General features: G+C 40.0%; 1 protein-coding gene across 1 annotated transcript in view; it reads right to left on the bottom strand.

The window, feature by feature from the left end:
• Positions 1–5380: 5380 nt before the first annotated feature.
• The window catches only part of LOC145895726 (uncharacterized), a 54722-nt gene continuing 35765 nt past the window's right edge, over positions 5381–24337 (bottom strand). The window contains exons 8-15 of the mRNA XM_082984511.1: positions 8790–8923; positions 8427–8558; positions 7586–7750; positions 6777–7073; positions 6261–6441; positions 6031–6208; positions 5758–5969; positions 5381–5700 (exon numbers count right to left, since the gene is read on the bottom strand). Of these exons, the coding sequence (XP_082840637.1) occupies positions 5381–5700; positions 5758–5969; positions 6031–6208; positions 6261–6441; positions 6777–7073; positions 7586–7750; positions 8427–8558; positions 8790–8923 (1619 nt within the window). The remainder of the gene's footprint in view (positions 5701–5757; positions 5970–6030; positions 6209–6260; positions 6442–6776; positions 7074–7585; positions 7751–8426; positions 8559–8789; positions 8924–24337) is intronic.

The following is a 24337-nucleotide window of genomic DNA, read 5'->3' as shown; positions in this document are numbered from 1 at the left end:
CGTCCCATTTGGTTGCTCGCTTATTAAATTAAATAACCAAACAGTCGCCTGGTTGAAACATGGAAACTGTGACGCTTGTTTAAGCTTTGTTAAATTAGACAGTCCTCATGAGAACTGCGGACCCCTTGTTCATCTCTTTTGCAGAAGAATTAGCACTACTGTATTTGAAACCATTAATTTAAAAAGTGACATGTGATGAAATAAAGGTAGACTTTGTAACTGTAAGGTCAACATTTACCTTTGTATGCCAAGCTCATCATTGCTCGAAACAAATTGCAAAACATTCAAAAAGTTTGGCTTAGTTCTTTCAGTTCCATTGTTTTCCGTCGATTGCTACGACTTAACTACAAACTGATCACAGCAAAACCATTTAAACTATTTAGTTTCATGACAAAATGATTATTTGCATAAGAGTTTAATGATAACCTAAGCGACTCCTCAGGTTGAGGAACGCTGATTTAGTTCGTATCACATCATAATTCCTATAAATATGTCTATCGTACTGAACGGGATTATCCTATGTTATTGTGGTTGTTACGTATTGTAGTTTACACAGAAGTGTTAAGCCAGGCAGGATCGCCCCACTGCGCAGACACCATCTACTTGGTGCCTTATAATTTCCGTCATTATGTTCACTGGCATATCAACCAAGCTGAATCCGCCACTTTATTTGCAAATAGGAACTGAAAATAACAGTTTCGTTTGGATCGTAAACTGAAACAAAAAGCGGTGGAATTGTGTTGACAAAGCACTATTTTAGTAGGACAGTGCAGCGCTCAGGTGTAGTTTTAGTGAGGCGGCATGTGCAAACTTTTCGTTGCTTGCTCTTTCATTCGTCGAAGAACAATATAGGTAATAGCACGAACGAGCAATGTACAGTTCGTACAGTCTGATACATTCTTGGTCGACAACCTATTACGCTTCCGGCTAAAGTTTCATCAAAATCATTGTGGCCTGGAAACAACTTTTCGATGTTTTGTTTCGTTGTTTTTATTGACTTACATCATGTAGTTTATGCGGACACTGCAATGTGGACGAAAGATGGTTGGTTAAAAATACGTTATATTTCACGAGTTTGTTTCAAATAGACGGAGATATCCGGTTCAATGCGTTTGCTTGGAACTGAATATAAGATGGTTTTCTGCTTGATGTGACGCGCTTGTTTTTCTTATATCTTCGCACGAGAACGAACATAAACCTACCAAGAAATGGAAAATGTATTTTGATTATGGTATCATTTGCTTTTTGTCGTATCAATACTTTCCTAGGGCCTACAGATTGCTGCTGTGTATTGTGTCCTAAGATTCAATTGCTGCATCTTTCGTGTGAAGATGCTCTGCTATGTAAAAAGACTCTACAGTATTCAAAGGCAAAATCTTTACGGTCAAATTAATTGCGAATATTGATTTAAATGCAAACCCCTTTCAAACAACTGTTGAAAATGTCAGCAACTTACTGAATTGCTGCACATGAGAAATGTGGGCAACGTGACTTTGCAGTTTCAATATTTCCAATGTGTTTCAACTCGCTGGTTTGTGCAAAGTGTATCAGAAATGCAATTGTATCGATGCCTTTGATGAGTTTCCACTGATTTACGCCATCAGAACATTACGAAACTTTGGTATGTGACTTTTGTTTACAATCACAACATTAACTTGTTGTGGGTCGAGTTCTTCCATCAAAACGTTTTTCTACAATGTGTGCTTATGCTTCTGCAGGGCGAGAGACACCGCAGCAAAGTCACGTAATGTGGTTGTGTTTACAACCAAATCTCTAAATTTTGCAGTGTTATGGAGTTAGGTACCTGGTTTTCTGGTAACTTTTCCCGACTTCTCTGCATTGACAAGTAATAAAGCTCGAATATACCCCAAACCGGTGACAGATTAGAAGGTGATGATTCTGGTCTGATGAGAAGGAAATTTAATAGAAAGAAATTGTACTTGGAATCGTCATATCTAAAGAACAGGAGCAAAGTAATGGTCTGTCTGCTGCGCCGAGCGACCTGCTCGAATTTTACGTGAATGGAAAACGGGTAAATGCTTTCTGCAACCATTTATTTATACTTTTGTTACAATAGATAGTTTTGATTAATATCACAATTTGGTGTCAGCAGCCTGGTGTACGTTACCAAATTGAAACTGAAGCATTTCACATGCAATAGTTCTAAAGATTTATTTCGTATCTTCTAATTACAGATTACGGAAGCAGAAGCTGATCCTGAAGTCTCGCTACTAACATACCTGCGCAAAAAGTGCAGGAGGAATATGCTTACAACTACATGATACTTTTTATTTCAAAATGTCGTCACTTATTTCTTTTTTTGTGTTTATTCTTATCCGCTTGTTGCTCAAACGCTTAGAATAAATATTCAGTAGTTTTCGCCAAATCTCGACAACTCACGGAACTATTCATATATTTTGATGAAACTTACATTGAAAGGGTTTTATTGTAATTGAAGGCAAAAACAAAAGTTTGAAAATGATTATTCACTTTGATTCACATGCTGGGCCGAGTTTAACCTAACTTAACAAACCTTAGTCCCAGCCATGATAAGACTTTGCAGAGGAATAACAGCATTATATCTTTAGAAATATCCGCGCTTGGCTTGACCAGGGAGAATATTTATTTTCATTATCATCGCACAAAAATTATGCCTATTTTTGTTTTTTCCGAGAGAAATGTGGCTATTTATTAGCTTGGAGATAATTTAAATAGCTTACAAACCTTGCTCCCATTTTGGTCTGGCGTCAACACGACGGATCCTGCCCTCATCAGTCTTAAATCCACCCTCTGATAAAACCACGACTTCTACAAAGCCAGCGACATTATAATATAATGTTTGTTGACGTAGATTTATTGCAGCCAACCCACACATACCTGTATCAGATTGAAAAGTTTGTTTAAAAATAAGCTGGAGTAAATCACCGCAAATTAACCTAACTCTGAGATGTTCAAAGATTTTATCAGCTTTTAAACCCTTGTCTTGTTTCAATTCGCTCTCAATTGTTTTAAGTGTGCCATTTTAACCACGACGCAGCAAATAATCTTTTACAATCGAATCTAAATATCCAACCCCATTCGTCCGAGACATTATAACTCTCACCGCTAACATTAATTACCCAAGAGACGTTGGTCGACAAAACTATTTTTTTCCAGTTTACAAAACACCAAACGCACGAATTAGGGCTAAAATGGATTCCTCGTTTGTAGTTTATTTTTTGGTAAAACATTTTGTCCTGCGATAAATTTCACACAAACACTTGTGAATCGCCTGAACCATAATCATGAAGCGGACCCACAAGCTACCAACCAAACATAGAACGAACGACACTCGACTTCCGTCTTCCTCTTACTTCTATTATCGTTAATCAATAACATTGGCTCCATTCAGCTGCATGACATCCACAAAATAGGTAATTTCACATCATGCAAATGAAGCTACTGCTAAAGCAAACCTGTTGGCGAGCCTCTGCTTGCAGTAACTTCGAAACAGCTTTTGTAAATTTGTCGTGCAATTGTAAACAATTTATACGCCTCGGTGAACAAACAACTTGACGACAGTGAAACCCTCCCTCTTCTGCAGTCGATCAAAGTCCTTGGTCATCTGCATATTAAACGTTACGGTCGTTTTAGATAGAGCTGGCAACGGAGCTCAATGTTGGAATAATAAGAGACGAACTGCGAGTTGAAACGGCGTCATGTTGTTGAGTGGAAAGTAAATAATTTGTAATTAAAAGCTCTTCTGGCAAAAGAAAACTTGTTAGATCGACGTTTTGGTTGTCATACAACAACCTTCATCAGGATAATGAAGTAAAAAAAAAAAAAAAAAAAACGCCCACACGGTGATAAATATTCACGCGCGCATAAAGCAAAAAAGGCAAAAAAGGGCAAAAAAAGGCGAAGGAAACAACACAAGCTAGGAAGCGGGGATGGGGGGAAACACCAATAATAGAAAATGCGCGTCAACAGGACGAAACCGAGGTCTAAAGCATAGCGCCTCGAGGTGCGCAAGACCATAACGCTTCCTAGCTTGTGTTGTTTCCTTCGCCTTTTTTTGCCCTTTTTTGCCTTTTTTGCTTTATGCGCGCGTGAATATTTATCACCGTGTGGGCGTTTTTTTTTTTTTTTTTTTTTTTTTTTTTACTTCATTATCCTGATGAAGGTTGTTGTATGACAACCGAAACGTCGATCTAACAAGTTTTCTTTTGCCAGAAGAGCTTTTAATTACAAATAGTATGCCTGGCAGCGTTAGCAACAAACTATGGAAAGTAAATAAAATAGACAGGGACAGATATGATTTGAAAGTAAATAAAGATATGTGACTTTCGGGAAATTCACGAGCTTGGTTTCCCTATCAAGCTCGTTTACAGACAATCTTGCTGAACGTGGCCAAGTTTTGTTCACCCGTGGTGAGGAAGGACGATAAAAGAGCTGTGTGTCCAAGAAGATGTTGCGTTCGATGTGTTTTCCTGTTCACCAATGTACTGGTGATGTTGGCCGCGAACGTAGCAGCAAAAAGATTACTAAACGACGGAACATTGGAACAACGTTGCTCGTTGCTGTCACACATTGTAGATGTCTTCTTTGGTTCTGTATGCCACCTACCTTTGTTTCAGAGGTAATGCTTATCAATAAGATTTTTGTCACAGCCATTTGGTCTCCACTTTCCGTTGTGGTTGCAAACGTTATAACGGAGATGAACACTGGACGACATTTCAAACAACAACCGACTTAAACTGATAAGAAATTCCTCAACAAACTCATGAAGTGTGGTTGGAACTTGTACCTTATCAGAATTCACAAGTTCAAGAATACACACACTTTTACCCTCTCAACACTGTGTTTATTGATAACAACAACAAGTAGCACAAAATATTCGCAATCAGCAAACATTTAACACAACGATCAAATTTTGGTGAAAGCCGCGAAAGAACCAGCCGATATTGGATGCCAAACAGTAATTGATTGTTAGAAAAAAAAACTTCAAACGAAAAATCTTGCTGCTGGATATTTAAAGCAATGTTATCGATGGAATGTGAATTATGATGCGATTTACACAGAGAGTTTGTCCTGCCAAGAATTTTACGAATTCTTACTTGCTTTAAAACATATTTATGTACGACATAAAAAATACACAGGGCGAGGTTTATGTACAAGGCGTGTGAGAGGGGTTTTGAGGGGGTGTTTTAAACTTTTTTGGGTGATAATTAAAGGTAGCAGATTATATTTTCATCTGTCGAGGGTTTGTATTCCATGAGTAGATTGCATGGAAAGTTTCAAACATCGTAACATCAAATTTACAAATAGGCCTCAACGTTGATCCAGAAACAAAATGTAGTAAGGTAGTCACGGGAAGCAAAATGAATCACTGTATCATTATTTACAGAGCAGTTTCTGCTTCAACCACATGTAAGTTTTCCCGGTTAGCAACCACAACCACATTTTCTTGTTGCTCTTCCTGTGCTTGACGTCTGAAAACGGCGCGTAGGCCATCCCGGACTCTATCATAAAGTAGTTTCGGGGCATTGGAATAGATGAGGGGATTTAGAGAGCTGTTGATGGGGAGCAGGATGATTGCTGACACAGCGTACATCACTGGAGGCATAGGGAATCCACCGCAATTTACAAATGCCATGATGGAAATTGGAACCCAGCAGAGAAAATCAGTAATTATGAGGCGGAGGATTTTCTTTTGCATTTCTGCTGAAACAAACAGCATTAATGGTATAATATCTATGCAAACACGAATGTGTTTACCTTTGTTTTGTGTTGCAGCCCTTTCATCTCTTGGTCCTTCGTTCACTTGCCTGGCACTGGCAGTTGACTTCTTGTAAATCCAAAAATAAGTAACTGCCACAAACATGAAGGCCAGGAAGTTAAGAGTAATAATAGCGATTGAATATCCCCATGCCTTGTCGTTGGTCGTTACATACAGTTTGCTGATGCAAACACTGCTGCTGCTGTAATATCTACTTATAAACAATTTTCAAGCGATAAAATTTAAGATTTTGCGCGAACAAAAAAACAGACCCCAAATATCCAGAAATATCAAACAACTCAGTGTAATTGTAATCCTCTAGAATATCCATAAAATCCGTCCAGGAATTAGCATCATTTACTCGCATCAGGGCAGTGTTGAGTACTTGGGAATCGTTGCTTGTGAAATTGTGTTGAAAAGTTACAAATCGATCCATGAAGTTATTCATGCCTGTATACGCAACGATTTAATGTCACTTGTAACTAGTTTTACCATATCTTACTAGAAAAGTCGACTGCAACATTGTCAAAAAACGGATTGTCATTCATCCAAGCTTTGGTTTCGAACAAATGTTGTAGTTGAGTTGTGAGTGGAATAAAAGCAATTGTAAACGAGAATGCCCAGGAGAGGATAATGGAAAGGATGACTGTTTTCAATTCCGGTTTCAAGGATGCATTGAATGGCTGAAACAAAAGAAAACATTCAAGAGTTTTCATTACAAACAATAAATTTGCAAGCTTGGTGGTTATTTCAAATCGAGGGATGGGGAAAATTGTTCCTCTTTCTCTCTGTAGTTCCTAAATTAGGCAAAACTAAGTCATTTTAACAATATTCGTTACATTTTCGATTCTCATGTCAGGTTTAGAATCCAGAGATAGCTGTGAGTGTGATAATAAATAGGTTTCTGGAGATAAAAGATTTCCAGAGAGAAAGATATTATAAAATTCTGGAACAGACCCTCACCGGTTCAACGAAATTGGCAATAGCTGACTTAACCAAATACAATTGTTTCACTTACGTTTTTTACTGCATAGAGTCGGAATATGGTCAACAGAACCATTGTAAACGCCGATGATTCGCTTGAAAGCAAAACCAAGACACCTATTGTGGTGCAACTTTCGCTTGATCTCCAAATAAGGTCATTGGCACAATAATTTCCGGAATATCTGACACCAGCTGCTCCCAGTATTATCAGATAAACTCCCATGAGTAGATCGGAAACGGATAGATTCAAAACGAGCAGATGGTTTGTGCGAAATGCAGCAGATTGTGATTCTGTCGTTGCCAACGTTTTGCCTTCCATCACAATGACAACCTCAAAACAAATTAAAGTAATATAACACGTGTTCTTTGAAAATGAAAGCCAAAGCTAAAATGCTGTTAATCATTAGTAAACGTTTCGAACACTAACTGCGTTCATCATCAGTACTACAATGAGTGCATGCAAGAAAAGCGTCGGGGTAATAAAGGACTGAGCAGGCAGAAGGGAAACAGCAGCAGCAACGCTTAATAGGTACCAATATAACATCTAGGTCCGTACTGCAGCCTGACACATTGCTAATGATGACGTCGCTGCTGTGCTTCCATGTTGTTGTCACGTGACATGCCTTTGGCTTGTTGCGCGTTGTTGCTGCTGCTGTTTCCCTTCTGCCTGCTCAGTCCTTTATTACCCCGACGCTTTTCTTGCATGCACTCATTGTAGTACTGATGATGAACGCAGTTAGCGTTCGAAACGTTTGCTAATGATTAACAGCATTTTAGCTTTGGCTTTCATTTACACGTGTTCTTATTGTGCAACAAAGACAAAACAAACTTAGTTTAATTTACCAAATTTCCGGTAATAGCGAGCATCCCCATTATCCACACAATGGCTCGTAGAAATGGGTTTGCAATCAACTCGTATCGTGATGAAAATATGTTTTCGGTGATCACTTTTGTGTTTGTTGGGCACTCGTCTGACCAATCAGAGCAGTCGCCGATTCCATTGAATTTCTATATGGAGTAAATTAAAGAAAAATTTGTAGTTATATTGGTCACATTGGCGTCTGTATACAGCATATTGCGAAATTACTGTTTTCTGTGCAATTTGTGAATAACGGAACTATGGAAATTGGACTAAAAAAATGTGTACTGCAATATGTACGTGTAGTATTGTGTACGTGGAAGGCGTATGGCTCGCTAATTGGCCAGAAAGCTGACGACAAAAATAAGAATTAATTTTTAAACTGACAGTTCTCATCTGGTGCAAACGTTGAGTTGTGCTTGTGTGGTTAGGTGTAAAGAACATGATTTGTGCAGTGGGTTGTTGTTTGGTATTCGTGCTTTTACCTTTGGGTGCTTCTAAAGATTTATTCACATTGACGTCATTTTAATTAATAATGAAAGTAGTCGCCTCCGTATTTCGGCTCCCAACTTTTGCTTTGACGCTGAATCGTTGATGCAGGGTGAACTGAGCGTTTACCATAGTTGGGGTTGGGAAATTAAGCGCCCAAAAACAGAGAAAGGGTCTTTCTAAATCGGTATTAAAACTTCCATACCCGCCCTCCCAGTAACTTTAGTCCGAATTCGGGTTCGTTGAATTAATTTCGGTCACAATAGTAACATGCACGGAATCAAAACATCTTTGCCACAGGACACAAAATTTTAGATATTGTTAACATGTGTTTACCTTCTCCTTCTTAACGAACAATGGATTTTTGTTTTCGCAATAAAACCTTTTGTCCTTTGTGCAGTTTATTTCGTCACTTTGATCATCGCAATTAATTGTGAGGTCACAAACATCCGATTTGTTTATAGAAATCTGTCACAGAAATCTGGGGAATACTTAAACCGTCTTTGTGGTTAACTGTGTGCGATTCTACAAAGGGCAAAAGATTCTACAAAGGGCATTATGACAAACAATACTGAACAACAGAAACCGATACCTTTGCCTTTTATAGTTAAAATACAGCTTTGGAGTTATTTTACTCTAACTCTTGCAATTAGGTTGTCTTCAATTTTTTCTGGTTTTGCTGACAAGCAATAACTTTACTTTGGCTCCATTTAACGTTGGACAGTAGAATCTTCCTTCCTTTGTGCAGTTTTGTTCTGGATATTCGTCACTTTCATCCTTGCAATCGATAAAACCGTCGCATACTTTAGACATAGGAATATTGAGAAGTCCGTCTTTTGTGTCGCAGTGTTTCCGATGTTTGCAAAGTTGAGGATCTTCATCGTGGTCGAAGTCGGCCATCGAACCATCGCAATCCTGTTTCCCATCGCACAGTAGTTTGTTGTCGAAGTTCCTCAACCTCAAACCCCCCCGCCACATCATTTCACCCTGTGCAAAACACATCACGTGGTTCCTGGTATGTTTTTGTGCGAACGATTTGTTGCTCATGCTGGAAGGAATATTTTTGTTATTATTTTAAACGAATCTTTTTTTAGTTATTGTAAGGCTTGTCAGAATTTCGTGGCTTTTACATTAGCTTTTATCAATAGTAAGTTTTGAAACAGATTTCCCTGCTACAAAATCTGTGAATCCGGTGGCGACAAAGCAACAGTGATCGTAAACATTTTGCTTATAAATTCAATTTGTCAGGTAACAGTGGCCATGTGGGACACCTAGAAATGTCCAACGACACATCGACAGCATGACAGCAAACTGGTTCGAGACTTTTATACCTGGGATTGTCATTTACTACAAGATGTTTACTTTTTTAAGTTTAGTTGAAGTTTATTTCGTCAACCCTGGTAAAAAACAAAGAAAATAGCAAAATAAGCTTAACGAATAAATACAATTTGTGACGAAAGCGAGAATTAATTCTAAAACGTGTGGAATGTGACGTCGAAATTGACTTTTCACGCGACTCCTCTTCCCAACTCTCGCCGTGGTCGCAGTGCTTTGAGTACCCACAAAGGTCTGCCCTTTGATTTTATGCCAATTGTTAAAAATGTAGGTATCACAACTCAGTACTACATGCCGTGTTGGCTGGTTTAGTGCAATCCCAAATACCAAATAAGTTCCACGCATGTCAACCTTGCAAAGGAAACGTCTGGGGAACACGGTACAAGCAAGAGTTCCAACTGTTAACGACCTTAAAGGTATTTCTTTAGTTATGTAATAGGATTTTCTTAATAATTATTATCACGTATAATTGAAGTCTTGCTCCAAGTTTTGCAAAACAAAACATTTTTTTTTAGTGTTTTAGAATGAGCAATCTTGCATGCGAAACTAGTTTTACTCGCCACCACATCCCATAGTCAGTTTTAAACAATGGGATGGAATTCCAATCTTCGAGATTTTGAGATTTAAGTACATTACAAACAGTTAACAAATGTGCAATGTGTCAAAGAGAGCGAACAACCTTCCACGATGATAAGCAATGTGATTGAAACTATCTAAGAGGTAATATCTCGCGATAAAAGTATTCAAACCAATCCGTAACGATATTACGGGGATCTTTGTGAGATGCGGCAGAGGTCATATCCACCCTAGGGTACCCGAATGCAACGCGCTTTGGAGGAATTAGTTGAACCGTGTGTTTTGTAGCAACGGAGTATGTGTAATGTGTGATGTCACTGAACATTGCCCACCCGAATATAACAACGTCTGTACAACGTAATCTTCCTACATGCAAAAGTGCTTTGAAGTGATCGCAATGGCGCCACAGACGGAACAAATATTTACGTTTATACTGGACTTTGCAAGTGAGTAAGTACATTTTGTTGGTAAGAATATACAAACGTACGTAAACATATAAACCACTTATTTCCGACAAAATAATAAGTTATGTATTGTCACTTACGAAACACCACCACACCCCCTGTATGTAGTTGGTTGTTGTTGTTGTTGTTGTTGTTGAGCAGTCGTTCTTCACTTCCTCATCAACGCTGAAAATATTTCACTGTTTTGCGTTTATTTTATAATTAAAAACTTATTTAAATGCAGATAATATTTACTTACGACTCCTGTAGTAATTAAACAAACGTTTTTACCACACATACATGGGAATTCAGCGTAGAACTGACCCAAAATTACGAAAAGAAGTTTAACCTCCAAACACCTGCTGCACTCGACTGAAGCAAAAATGCCTCACACTGGATTTGTTACAACATCTTGTCATAACATCAATAGTATGTCAAGAAATATAAACAATACCAAAGATTCGCTTTATCCCAATTGGTTTTAAAACACAGTAGCTGAAGAACAGACAAACATACTGAAAACACTTTAACCGAACAACTAAAACTATCAACTGAGCATTCAGCAAATTTCCAATGATTGGTCGCTCATTATTAAAACACTGTTACGTCATAAAGGTTGCCGGCTTTTAGTGCCCAGATATGGGATGACTTGCATTTAAGGTCTTTTTTCGACTTCAATACTTTGTAATCGGATCAAAAATTTCTTTGACAGTAACTTACACTATTACAAGTCATAGATTTCTGGTGACTCAATGGATGTCAGTGCTTTCAAACAAACGAATAAACTAATGCTTTATCACTTACTAATGAAACTTGCCACAATCTTTGGTTTTCCCAGGTTGACAAAAACATTCGTCACTTTTATCGGGACAGTCGATGGCGTCATCACACACACTTGACCTTGAGATGATCATGGGGTCATTTGTACATTGAAAACATGAACGATGATTAAATGTCTGAGAACTTCGAATGTCTCTGCAAATGACACAAGTCCATTCTGTCTTATCTTAACAGGTAGGTATTTTTAACCAACCACAAAAATTCACAAATACCTCACATCTCCATTCTCCGAGGTGTAACACAAATCAGATTTATCATCACAATCGGCAATGCCGTCCCACAGAAACATCTGCGGAAGATTGCATTTTCTGCCATTCCGAACACATTTGAATCCATGTCCATTATTCCAGTGTTGGAAAGCTGGGCAGTCATTGCAAGGATCGCCATCACAAAGAGTCGAACGTTTCCAACAAGATGAATTCGGACACTGGAAGTGTGAGGGGCATCCAACGTCACAAAGCGTTTTTCTAACACATTGGATCATTCCTTTGCAAAACTCCTTTACTCTGAGGGCGCATACTTTGTTTGGACGATTTAAGTAATCGTCAAACTTGTTGTCGCAGCTGTAACAAAAGTAATGTATTACGTCATATAAAAATTGTTTCGCTAGATTTGTGTTAGCAAATGTTTATACATGAAGAGTCGTCATGGCTGATAATCTGTAAATGTTAGGTTTGGTTTTAAATAAACCTGATTAATGCCAACTATTCATGCACGACTGGGTATGCAAAGGTTGAAAGCTGATGTGTGGATGACAAAACACAACCTACGACTTTCCAATAATTTTACGTAACATCTGCTGACAAAATAACTGATACAAAGCAAATCGGAGCCAATATTATAAATTCTATGAGCAGTTAACCAGCGTTTCGTCCTAAAAGATCGCATCAGTGCAGCTTGGTGCGACTTATGCTGACGATCATGCCGACCATCCGGTCAGGCAAATACTTCTACTTTGTAGTGATCATATAGCCACCGTCATTTGTTGGCACCAAACTAGGTGCATCCATACAGAGAAAACAAGGTGGAAGAAAATGATTAGAATCAGGTAATTTTTGGTGTCTAGAACTCCAAACTCAGGTAAATTTTGGTGTCTGTCAAGCAATGAGAAATATATCAAGTCTCTCACGAAGTTGTGAAGATTTCCATTTCTTGTTTCAGCTTTCTCGTTTAATGAGCTGTTCTGATAGACTTACTGAAGATTTACTGTGCAAAGCCAGCCAAGCCCTTGCCAGGACTGCTTATATTTAAGGTTGAGAGGTAAAATGCCAGTGGCCAGCCCGTGCGCTATTTGATCCGTTTGCAACGGACGACAACCTTTAAAGTCCACTTTAACCCTGCTAATATATAACATTTTAAGCTGATGAAAGAAGAGAGTGGTGTAACGAAGGTAATTTCCTCGCTTCACGATTGCCAGTAACGTTTTGTATTGTTTTTAATCGCTTTGAGTTTAACTCGACGTCGAATAAGCTAAATCAGTTTGGGTAACTTTGGCTTTGTGGTGAGCCGTTTGTGCAGGGTTCTGGGCAGTATCAAAATTAGGGATGTAGCTTTGTGAAAAGTACGGAATTAGGTATAAGGATTAATTGGGGGTTAACATCGCCACCCAAAAACATTTAACCGCCGAATTGCAAAGCTGTCGAAATAATTCCGTAACAGTGGTGATAATGCAAGCATCAGTACTCGCTCAAAACATCATTCCTGGCGCTTGCATCTTGGTAAAAAACAGTTGAGGTCATGTATGAAGTGCAACCGAAAATGTGTGATTTTGTGAGAAGAAAGACTTCCTAAGCTTCGATAAATGTCAATGAACGAAAAGCGGTAGGAAACGAGGCAGCAGACGCCCACCTCACACCGTAGATAAGATTAAGACCTCAGAGGCGGGCGCAGCTTCGCTCGTCCAAACGACAGACGCCCGACTCGTATCCCATCCTGGGTTCAAATCCCGGTGTGGTAAAAAAAAGATACCGACATAATTCCAGTGGTTCCTACTGACCGAAAAAACAATATTCAAAATGCTGTCGTGTAATATTCCCTACCGATGAACATCTATACACATGCAAGTGCAAGCCAATCCACAGGAAGTGCCCCTGTAACAGATGGACACCACAAGCATCATACACTGGTAATCACTGTCCAATGCCAGAATGTGAGCGACATTCGCTGCAACTGCGGCCGTTTTTACGCGACTGCAAGAGTTGCCTGCCCTTGTGGGATCAAAATTCGTGAAGACTATAACACAACACTGTAATTTAACACAGTCGTTTATTCACGATGTATCGCAACTCCTTTAGTTTTATTCCTTTATTTTATACGCCGTCTCGCAACTTAGTTAGACCTCAACCCCTTTGTTGTTTACGCCTGTTGTTTTGATTCGTGGCCGTTGTATTTACGTTGCCCGAATAAAAAAAAAAAAAAAAAAAAAATTCCGCTGTGACGACTCCAGTCGGGCGTGTGAAACAGCTTTGTGCAACATACATTGAAAGCATACTTGGGCCTACTCCAGAAAAGACAACATACTGGAAATTGCATACAAAACAACGACCATATTATGTAACATGGGTTTTCCGATTTTGGCCATCGTTTATATTATTTCTATTTCTATTGCTTTGCGCACCTTTTGGTGTGATATATATTTAACTTTCGTTCGGCGCCAAAAATGTTTTACAGAGGAAACTAGTAATAAAGGCACAGAATGTTGCTTCTTTGTATTACCGAATAATACCATATGTGCGGTAATAATGCCTCGTGTTACGTAACAATGTGCCACGTGTTTTGTAACAATGCTCAATTTAAAAGCAACGTAATAAACTGGCGAACATGAAACTTTTAGTTTTCATGGTAAATTTTGCAAAAATATTGAAGATTACGTTTATTTGAAATGTCGTAGGTCAACGCAAACTATGATGCGATCGACGTGTTGGCCATCCCTGATATAAACCTTTACTTATTTTAGACTCACTCTTTGCGCCACCCACTGGCCACTTCTTGCCTCAGTTACATTATTGTTACGTGTGAACACAAACAATGATTCCCTTGAAATATTAAAGTAAAAACACTTTGGAACGTGTGGGGTTTTGAAACTGCCGTATTTGATCCGACTTTAATATAAACTGTTTTTTTTTTGGTTTTTTTGTAATCGTAAATTCCGCTTTTTTTCGCACCTTTCCTTGCTCTCCTCCATTTCCTTCCTTTTCTATTCTTGTGCAGTACCTGTCGTCTGCAAATTTTTTCTTTGGTACCTGTATTGTTTCGCCTCTTTCTTTTCCTCCATTCTTGTGTGATATTCGTGGTAGCCTTGTGCTCATCCGAATAAAATATATATATATATAAACTGTTCAAAATTGGTAATTTCAAATTAAGTCAAACCCTGATAACATCATCTATTGGTTGGTAAACACTAATATAACGAATGTAATTCTATTTAAAAACAGTAAGCATCACACCTGAGTTACTATAGCTATACAGAAATTTATTCGAGTCTATCTATCAGCAGTGATTTCAAGCAGTATCAAGTTTTCGTCCTTAGATTTCTGTTTTATGATCTGTTGTGACAGACTTATTGAGGCCACTGAGCAAAGCCAGCCCAGCCCTTGTGAGGGCTGCTTTTTTTTTGAGAGGAGAGGTAAGCTGCTAGTGGCCACCCCGTGCGTTATTTGTGGAGACGCACAAAAACATAATATGCTAAACTACGCCCAAGCAGTAGTTTCCCGGCCTGTTGTTTCGGCCGGAAATGTGCCAGCGGTCGATCCATTCGACACAGACCCTAACCTTGATGTTGAGGCCCGATTGAACCCTGGGCTTAAGAAGCAAGAGCTGTACAAAACTTTTGAAGCAGCTTAAAGTGAGCATTCGGGCTTTGGAGGGCGTTATCCCCTACCCGAACGGAAAAGTCGTATTTAACTGCGCTTCCGCAGAAAAGGCCAAAGAGCTTGCTGCCACTATTAGAGCCAGTGGCAAGGCAGTCTATGCTAATGCGCACTGTGATGATGAGATCCGGGTGTTTCTGTCCAAAGTTCACCCGCGTATTAAAATGTCGGCAATCTTAAACTTTATGTCGAAGTACGCCCCGGTCAAGAAAGGGTGGAAAGTCTATGACGACGAAAGCGTCTATTGTGGCAAGCGCGTCATCATTATGAAGAGCTCTGTGTTGGCCCAAAACCATATACCTGAGCGCCTGCGTCTGGGCAAGAATGTTATCGAAGCAACTTACGAAGGACAGCCCAAGAAATGTGATTTTTGTCACGAAATGGGCCATGTTAAACGCGAGTGCCCAAGTTTCGCAAAACATGCAGAAGAGCGAAAAGCGGCTGCAGCTGCAGCCAAAGACGCAGGTGCGCAAAACAAGCAAGGACAAGATAAGAGCGAGTCGGCGGTAGCGGGCGCAGATGCGCTCGTCGCAACGCTCGACAAGAAGGCGCCAGAGGCGGCTGATAAGGCCATCCCGACGCAAGTTGAGAAGGCTCCAGAAACGGTATATAAAACCGTTACAACACCAGGTGTGACATCCGACGTCACAGCTGTGAACAAGCAAGGCGTGGCAGCTGTTGCCACTGATGATGTGTCGCCAACCGTGACAGCTGACGTTACGGGAAGCGGCGCGAAGTCTACAGAGGCGCTCACACCCTCTAGCGCCGCAACACGTAATTTTGGATTTAACAAGAAGACACCAGAGGCGGTACACCACAGTAAGCATCAGCCCGAGTTGGCTGACACCGCTACAACGTCAACCAACAACAACAAGTCTTCAGAGGCGCAAGCACCCTCTAGCGCCCCAACGACCAATGTCGGCGACACCAACAAGACACCAGAGGCGGTACGTCGCAGTATCCTGCAGCCCGTGTTGGCTGACACCGCTACAACACAAATGGTTTCCAGTGACGCTCCCGTCCCAGTGACGCAACCAATGGCGTCATCAACCCCTAAACCAATGAAACGGGACAACGAAGGGTTCAACACAGTGAGATCCCGCAAACGCAAGAACAGTGCAACACCTTCGCCCAAGAAGAAGACGTCATGCTGCCACACAGCATATGCAGGCGAGCACATTAAATGTTTATGCGACACAGCACATTTAAAATGTCGCTGTGGAAATTGGGCTGCGGAAGAAGCCTACCTTAGCCCGTCTCGTTGTACCAATAAACGGTGCCAACGCCTACTTATTAGCTGCACTTGCGGTGTATGTTGTAACCTTTTGCCCGGGGAGAAGGTTGTGTGCAGTTGCAAAGCCACAATTCCCGACGATTTTAATGCAACGTTTTTGTAAAACCACCATTATCACCCACCACCTGCTTGTTTATTTTTATGTATACAATGACGTCGTATTTGCGAATATGTACTCTTAATGTTAACGGCCTAGGCCAGGCACCCAAGAGGAGGGCCCTGTTTCAATACCTTTCCTCTTTGAACTTTGACCTTTACTGCTTACAAGAAACTCACTCTACTCCCCAAACCGAATCCCTCTGGAAGTCTGAATGGACTTCCGGCCCCATCCTCTTATACTCGGCACCTCTGAAGGGCTATGCCCGAGGAGGTGTCGCAGTTCTTCTAAACTCCTCCACACTTCAAATTCTCAATTCCGTTTCTGATTCTGCCGGTAGCATTATGGCTGCCGACATCTCAACCCTAACCCACACCTTCCACCTGGTAAATATTTACGCCCCCTCCGGCAAGAAAAACCATACCAATAACAATAACTTTTTTGATTCCCTGTACCCGTACTTAACCTCAACCCACCCCTTAATTCTTGCCGGTGATTTTAACTGCGTCCTAAACCCAGCCCTTGATAAACACCCTCCCGTCCAAACACGTAGGAATAGCCCCCCTTTAATTAATTTATTATCAACCTTTGACCTCAAAGACTCCTTCCGCACTCTCCATCCCTCCCTTTGCCAGTTTTCTCGACGCGCTCCCGGCACCCAATCCCGCATAGATAGGATTTACATTGCCTCCCCATTAATCCCTAAACAACATTCCTTCACTCCATGCCCCTTTTCTGACCACGACCTTGTCACTCTTACACTTAACCTCATTTCTTCTCCCCCCAGGGGCAAAGGCTCCTGAAAGAACAATACCTCCACTTTCACCGACCCTCTCTTTCAACAAGACTTTTCCCTACACTATTCCCTCTGGCAAACTCTGGCTCCCCTTCACCCCAACCCCATGGAATACTGGCTCACACTCAAGTACAAATTTAAAGCATTCCTACAAACCCACTCCAAGCGTCTTTCCCAACAATACCGCACTGAAACCCAACACCTTCAACAACAATTTGAAAACGCCAGAAAAATAGTCAATGACAATCCCACTCCACAAAACCTAGCTCATTTCCAGTCTCTCAAAAAGTCCCTCAATAACACTTACCTCTCTTAAGCCCGCTCTTCCCTCATCAAATCACTTTCCTCCGACCCACATTACAAAAACATAGCCGACAAATCCCTGTACACTCAGCTCCTCCCTACCCGCAAACATCCCCAATTCTCGAATTACAAGACCCCCATGGACTCCCCCTCTCAACCCCTAAGGAACTTTTATCCCACACTAGACAATTCTTCTCTTCCCTTTATTCCGATCAACAAATACCTCTTCCGCACCCTAATAATAAATTCCTTAAACACCCCTTAAAAACCATCCCCGACCAACTCCACACTTTCAAACCTTATCACCCAACAAGAAGTCAAAAACACACTCCCCCTCATCCCCTCTGGCAGAACCCCCGGTCCCGATGGTCTCAGCATCGAGTTCTACTCGCTCTGCTGGGACTTCATCGGGGCCAACCTAACCCAAGCCCTCAACTACGCCTGTCTTAACGCATATACCCCCTTGGAATACAACCTCGGACACCTCACACTCATTCATAAAAAGAACGACCCGACCCTCTTAAACAAATACAAACCCATCTCTCTCCTCAATACAGACCTCAAAATACTCCACAAGATTCTAAACCTCCGCATCAGACCCTTCATCTCTTCAATTCTCTCCCCCAACCAATTCTCCACACCCGGTAACTCAACATCTGACGCCACTTCCCTCCTTCGCGACCTTTATTATCACGGGTTAATAAATTCGGACTCTTTCTTCATTTCAATTGATTTCCAAAAAGCTTTTGGTTCTATTTCTTTCCCATGGCTTCTTCTCCAACTAAAACTTAGACACTTCCCCCCTCTCTTTACTGATTACCTTTCTGCCCTTCATTCTTCCGCCCATTCCCGGGCCTACGTCAATGGTTTCGCCACGATGGAGTTTCCGATCAGGAGAGGAGTCAGACAAGGTGACCCCCTTAGTTTGACCCTCTTCCTGATCGCCTTAGATCCACTTCTCGTTGCCATCCAAAACACCCCCGCTATCATGTCTACCCCCGTGCCATGCCGAAACACACCCAAGGCAATTGCTTACGCCGATGACGTCACCCTAGTGGTGGCGCATCGGCAATCCCTCATCCAATCCCTGGCATTAATTGATAACTTTAGTAAATTAACTGGTCTTAAACTAAACCCCACCAAAACCGAAGCAATTGCCATCCTCCAACCTCCTACCGACGAACCCCTTTTGAATCATATTAACTGGAATCGTAACTGTATAAACCCATTAAAAACACCCATCGGCGCACCCTCGGCTATAACAACGGCATGGCACACAAAAATTTCCTCTTTACAAAGCCGCGCCACCTCTATAAGCAACCCCTTTCTAACTTTCGATTCGAAATGCATCCTTTCCAAAACTATGCTCTTACCCAAAATCTCTTACATGGCCAACACCTACCCCCTACCATCCCGGCAACGCGAGGCCGAAACAACCCCACCTAGCCTATTAACACCTTGGCAGCCCGCCGTGACCTTGGCGGTTACGGCGCTGCCAACATCCCCTCTATTCTGACCTTTATCTTCTCTCCCCTTTCAAAAAATATTATAAACATCGCATCCTGGACACCCCAACTACACTCCAACTTTCCCTCATTGAATACAACCTCGGACTCCAAATTTCTAAATTCTTCGACCTCCGGACACGTAACTTTCTCCCTCGCGCAACAACACCCTCCCCTCATTATCAATACATTTACTCTTTAATAACCTCCATAAACCCCACAGAACAGGAACTCCTTTGCCCCAAATTGAAACCCCTCTACACTAGACTTACCAACACCTCTTCAAACCCCCTCAATGTGACAGATTGGACACAAATTCACAACCCTATTTTCCCTAACTATCTCAAAACCTTCAATTACCGCCTTACATAAAAAAATCCCCCCTCTTAAATGCCAACAAACCTTCCTTCCACTCGACAAACACCCCCATTGTTATCTATGCACTTACCCCTCTGAAACTTTTTCACATCTCTTTCATAACTGCCCCACAATTCAACCCCTGTTAAACCTTGTTAGAAAAACCCTCAATTCATTACTAAACGACACCGTTCCTTACTTTGATACCCCTTTACACCTTAATTTCCCAAAACTCCCCCAACACGATACCCCCTACGCGTCGACACTAACAGCCCTTTTAAACTCCTCCTTAACCCACATCATTTGGAAAACACGTAACCGCATTAAACACGACCCCCGCCCTTTGAACAACATCCCAACACACCTCATCCGATCCTTTAAAACCTCTATATCCTTAAGACTCACTTTACAGCGTTACAGGGAAAACCCCTCTCTCGAAGGCGTCCTGGCCGACGTCAAAAATTTCATCACCCAAAACTGGGTTGGTAAACACTAATATAACGAATGTAGGGAACATATTCAAGTGCTTTCACCTCATGAAAGGACTGGTGAGGTTTTCAGGATAAGTGGAAAAGTTGGCCGGTTTCTCATCACTTCCGTCCCTGCAACCCATGTAAGGATGACCATCACAAAACCTCCAAGCCCCCACCTCCCTTCCATTATCGCAAGTGAACACTGCACAAAACACATGAACGTAAATCGATACGAAATCAATCAAAATCTGAAAAACTAACCAATATATTAAATTAATTGAGAGTTAATGATTTGCAATAAAATACTTACTTGCATCCCTTTTATACTGTGCTGAAGCAATTGTGATGAAGGAGAGCAGAATTCCAACCATCTTTAACCAATACCTGATAAAAACACAAAGAATTTATATCTTGGGGAATGACGTCATCATGGATTTTTGTGGAGTTTTACAACCTTTATGTTAAAGCAACGCTGCAAAGTTAAGTTAACTGGTAACCTTCAAAATGGCTTTTATATAAAATGTCGTCACTTTTTTATTTAAGGTTTTTATTCTCATCCGCTTGTTGCTCAATCGCTTAGAATAAATATTCAGTAGTTTTCGCTAAATCGACAGCTCAAGGAACTCTTCTTATTTTTTGATGAAACTTGCATTGAAAGGGTTTTATTGTAATTTTTGGCAAAAACATATTTCTGATATAAATACAAATTGATTATTCACTTTGTTCGCATGCTAGGCCGAGTTTAACCTAACTCAACAAACCCTTGTCCCAGCCATGATAAGACTTTGCAGAGAAATAACAACATTAAATATTTAAAAAGTGTCCGCGCTTGGATTGACCGGGAGAATATTTATTTTCATTATTATGGCGCAAAATGTATGATTATTTATGGTTTTTCCGAAAAACGTTTAGGTATTTATTAAATTGGAGATAATTTAAACAGCTTACAAACCTTGCTCCCATTTTTAGTATGTGGTCAACAAGACGTATCCTGCCCTGATCCGTCTTAAATCCACCCTCTGATCAACCAACTACTTCTGCAACGACTTTATGATATAATGTTTGTTAAAATAGATTTATTGCAGCCAAACTACCAACACCCGTATAAGATTGAAAAGTTTGTTTACAAATAAGCTGGCCTAGGTTTAAATCCGCACCCAATAGGCGGCAATTAAACATATCCACATGCTGCCGCACTAATATATGGATTTTACGCATTCTTCCTTTATATTCTGACATTTAAAACTGACAGTTTCTAATCCACTTTCTTCTCAAAGACTTCCCGTGAAACAAACGTCATGGTGTGAAATTAAAAAATCGAAATTATGACAAACGTTGAACATAGGATATCCTCGATTCATGCAGTCTACCATTGCACTCGCTTGTTCCGGGGTTGTAATACTAATGTGTTGAGATTCACGCAACTACCATTGACTCAAATATTTCTGTTCCTACTAACACTTCATGAGGATTAGTAATAAGAACTATTCTTATCATAATTAACTGGTTCGTACACGTCAAGTCCTCACAATAAACTGCATTTCTTCTGCTTCTAATGAAATTGAAACATGTCTACATATCCTTGAGGTTGACTGTCAAACTAACCGTTGGCTGTTCGGTGAAACACATGTACCAAGGTGGTCTAACATGAATTTCTTACGTTGACTAATAGCAGGTATGCATTCATTTTGGTCTTTGGGAGACTGAATTCGGTACCATTACACATATTTATTACCCGTTTTAAATTTGGATTTTGCAGTGACAACGTTTAATTACATTACATACATATTTGTTGATACAACAGTTCTCATTGGTCATTCAAGTTGTAATCGTACAAAATATTGTGTATATTTGATTGAATAAATCTCTTTTACAGTTAACGGATGTTTGTTTAAATCAACGCAGGCTGAACACGAGCCAATCCAAACTATTTGACATCTAAAGAATTCCTCCCGTCCCTGGAAAAACAAAACGTGGATGTGTAAAATGAATATATTTATACACTAAGGCATCCCAACCGCTGCAAACCTCACTTATATGCTCCGATGATATAATATTTAATATACTAAGACGCAACAAGCAAAACACAAGGTTTTCTTCCAACTAATTTAAAAAGAAAAGCAATGATAATTATGAATGGGATTTTCTGTGGTGAACTCACCATCAAATTTCCTCGTTTTGACGAAATAAAATCCTTTCACCACCCTGCGACAATTTCGGTTTAAAAGTTAAAATAGCAGATAATATTGTAAAAGTTATTACAAAATATTCACAGGTTAGGCAAATTGTTTTGTGGTGGCGCGGATTAAAAGTGGATGTTGTAAAATAACTGTGTTGACTTCTTCTGTTTCGAAAAATGCATCGTAAAAAGTTAAAGAATTTGGGCAGTGTACAATTTCAACGTTGGGGAAGATCTTACCTTGCATCCCGCAGGTTTTTATTTTAACGCTCAGTGTTCCTCTTTAACAGCGTGTCATTGATTTCCTGCTCAGCATTCAAATATTTCCATCATCATGACATAGAAACCATCTAAACTATATGACAGCGATCTTTCTGGCATAATAAAACGTCGTGTCAAACAAATGCATGTATGCATATACTTTAAATGTACTGAAGCAGGAATAACGTGAAAATTGTCCTCATCCTACTACATGATTATTGGTATATTCGGAATTCTGTGTTTTTTACCGCTGACAATTATAACTGACATTTCCTTGGCCATTTTCTTGCCTACGTCTGGTCAGCATCCTGGCAAAGACGTCGTTGTGTCAAATCAGTTATTAGATGCATGTTGAAAAGGTTTTTCTTATCATTTTCCTATTGAAGGTTTTATGTTACTAAAGATATCTTTTTATGCAAATACTTCCGGTAATTTAACAACCCATAAATATCGTGTCCCTTGCATGATAAATCCTTGGAGATGTTGAAGGGTTTTATCAGCTTGTAAACCCTTGTCTTGTTTCAATTCGCTCTCAAATGTTTTTTTTTGTGTGCCATTTATACCACGGCATAGCAAATAATCTTTTACAATCGAATCTAAATATCCAACCCCATTCGTCCAAAACATTTTAACTCTCACCAATAACATTAAATTATCCATGAGACGTTGGTCGACAAAACTATTTTTACTTAACTTTAACAGGGTTCCAAAAAATTGCAGAGTTTGGTACGTAACCTATTTTCAGGAGATGTAAATTAATGAATATATGTTGTTGATTACCTGCTTGGCAATGTGAAAATTCTTGCTCACTACGTGGATTGCCTAAAAAATCTATTTTATCAAACCGTGGGATTGGTAACTTATATCACAACAAAAAGTTACAGTTATGAAAGGTTGTTAACATGAGAAGTTTACGTTCCAACCTTCCAAACATGTATGATATCAGTGATCATTCACATTCTTTCCAATCATCAAGAAACCTTTGTGAGGACAACACGGTAAAGTTGCTTTTCAATTATAAGAAAAAAGTCAATACCATAGAGCTTTCATCTATATTCAAGGATGATTTGTGGTGCTGGATAGATGACAGCTCGAAACCTTTCTTCCTGTTCAACATTTAGGTCTTCACTGCAGTTTGACACATCCCGACTGATGAGGTCGCTGCTGTGTTGTTAAATTATGACATTACAACATAAATGTTGCGTAGATAAAATCATGACGAACTTAACATTTATGTGCGGAGTGTGTGATTCTAATTTTTTTTTTAAGCCGAGTGATTTGTTTTAATAATTTAACTACTTTGAGGATACCATAGTGCCAAAGTTAAAAAGCACTAATCTACAAGACAATCTTAAATAACGATCTCGTGATGCAGTTGGATAGCTTTTTTGAATAAGTCCGTGCGATGGAAATATAGTTTATTTTTAAAAGATCCGCGTGGTAGAACTGGAAGAATCATCGCATTGTTATAATTTCCAATATGATATTTCTCAAGCTCACCACAATCCTACATGTGGGAGATGTGACTCATTTCAAGATTAAAATATAATCACAACAAAATGTAACTGAAACTATGCAACGGTATGTGAGGAACACCAGAATAAACAAATCCGGAACAGATGCTCGCCTACTTGGAGTTGGTTTCTCGTAGTTGTCAGACAAACGTGTTTATTTCGTTGTTAGCCTTCACCGTACTAGCATCAGTATATTGAAAAATAATAGATTTTGGTTCCAGATGGTCGTATTATTTTTTATTTGGATCAAACCACACAGCTTCGACAAGCAGAGTAACCTCACACACCCTTCAAGAGTTTGTTTCCTTATTGACATGTTTCTTCAACAGTTATTTTGTCGCAGTGTGCCCGGGTCCATTGTCACTTACAGTCCATGTGTCTGGTCTTTTTTCTCTAAAGATCAGG

The sequence above is a fragment of the Ascidia mentula genome, chromosome 3 (assembly GCF_947561715.1).
Source record: "Ascidia mentula chromosome 3, kaAscMent1.1, whole genome shotgun sequence".
NCBI classification, from domain to species: Eukaryota; Metazoa; Chordata; class Ascidiacea; order Phlebobranchia; family Ascidiidae; genus Ascidia; species Ascidia mentula.
Note: the sequence above shows the minus strand (reverse complement) of the source record. Positions and strands in the feature narration are given on the sequence as shown.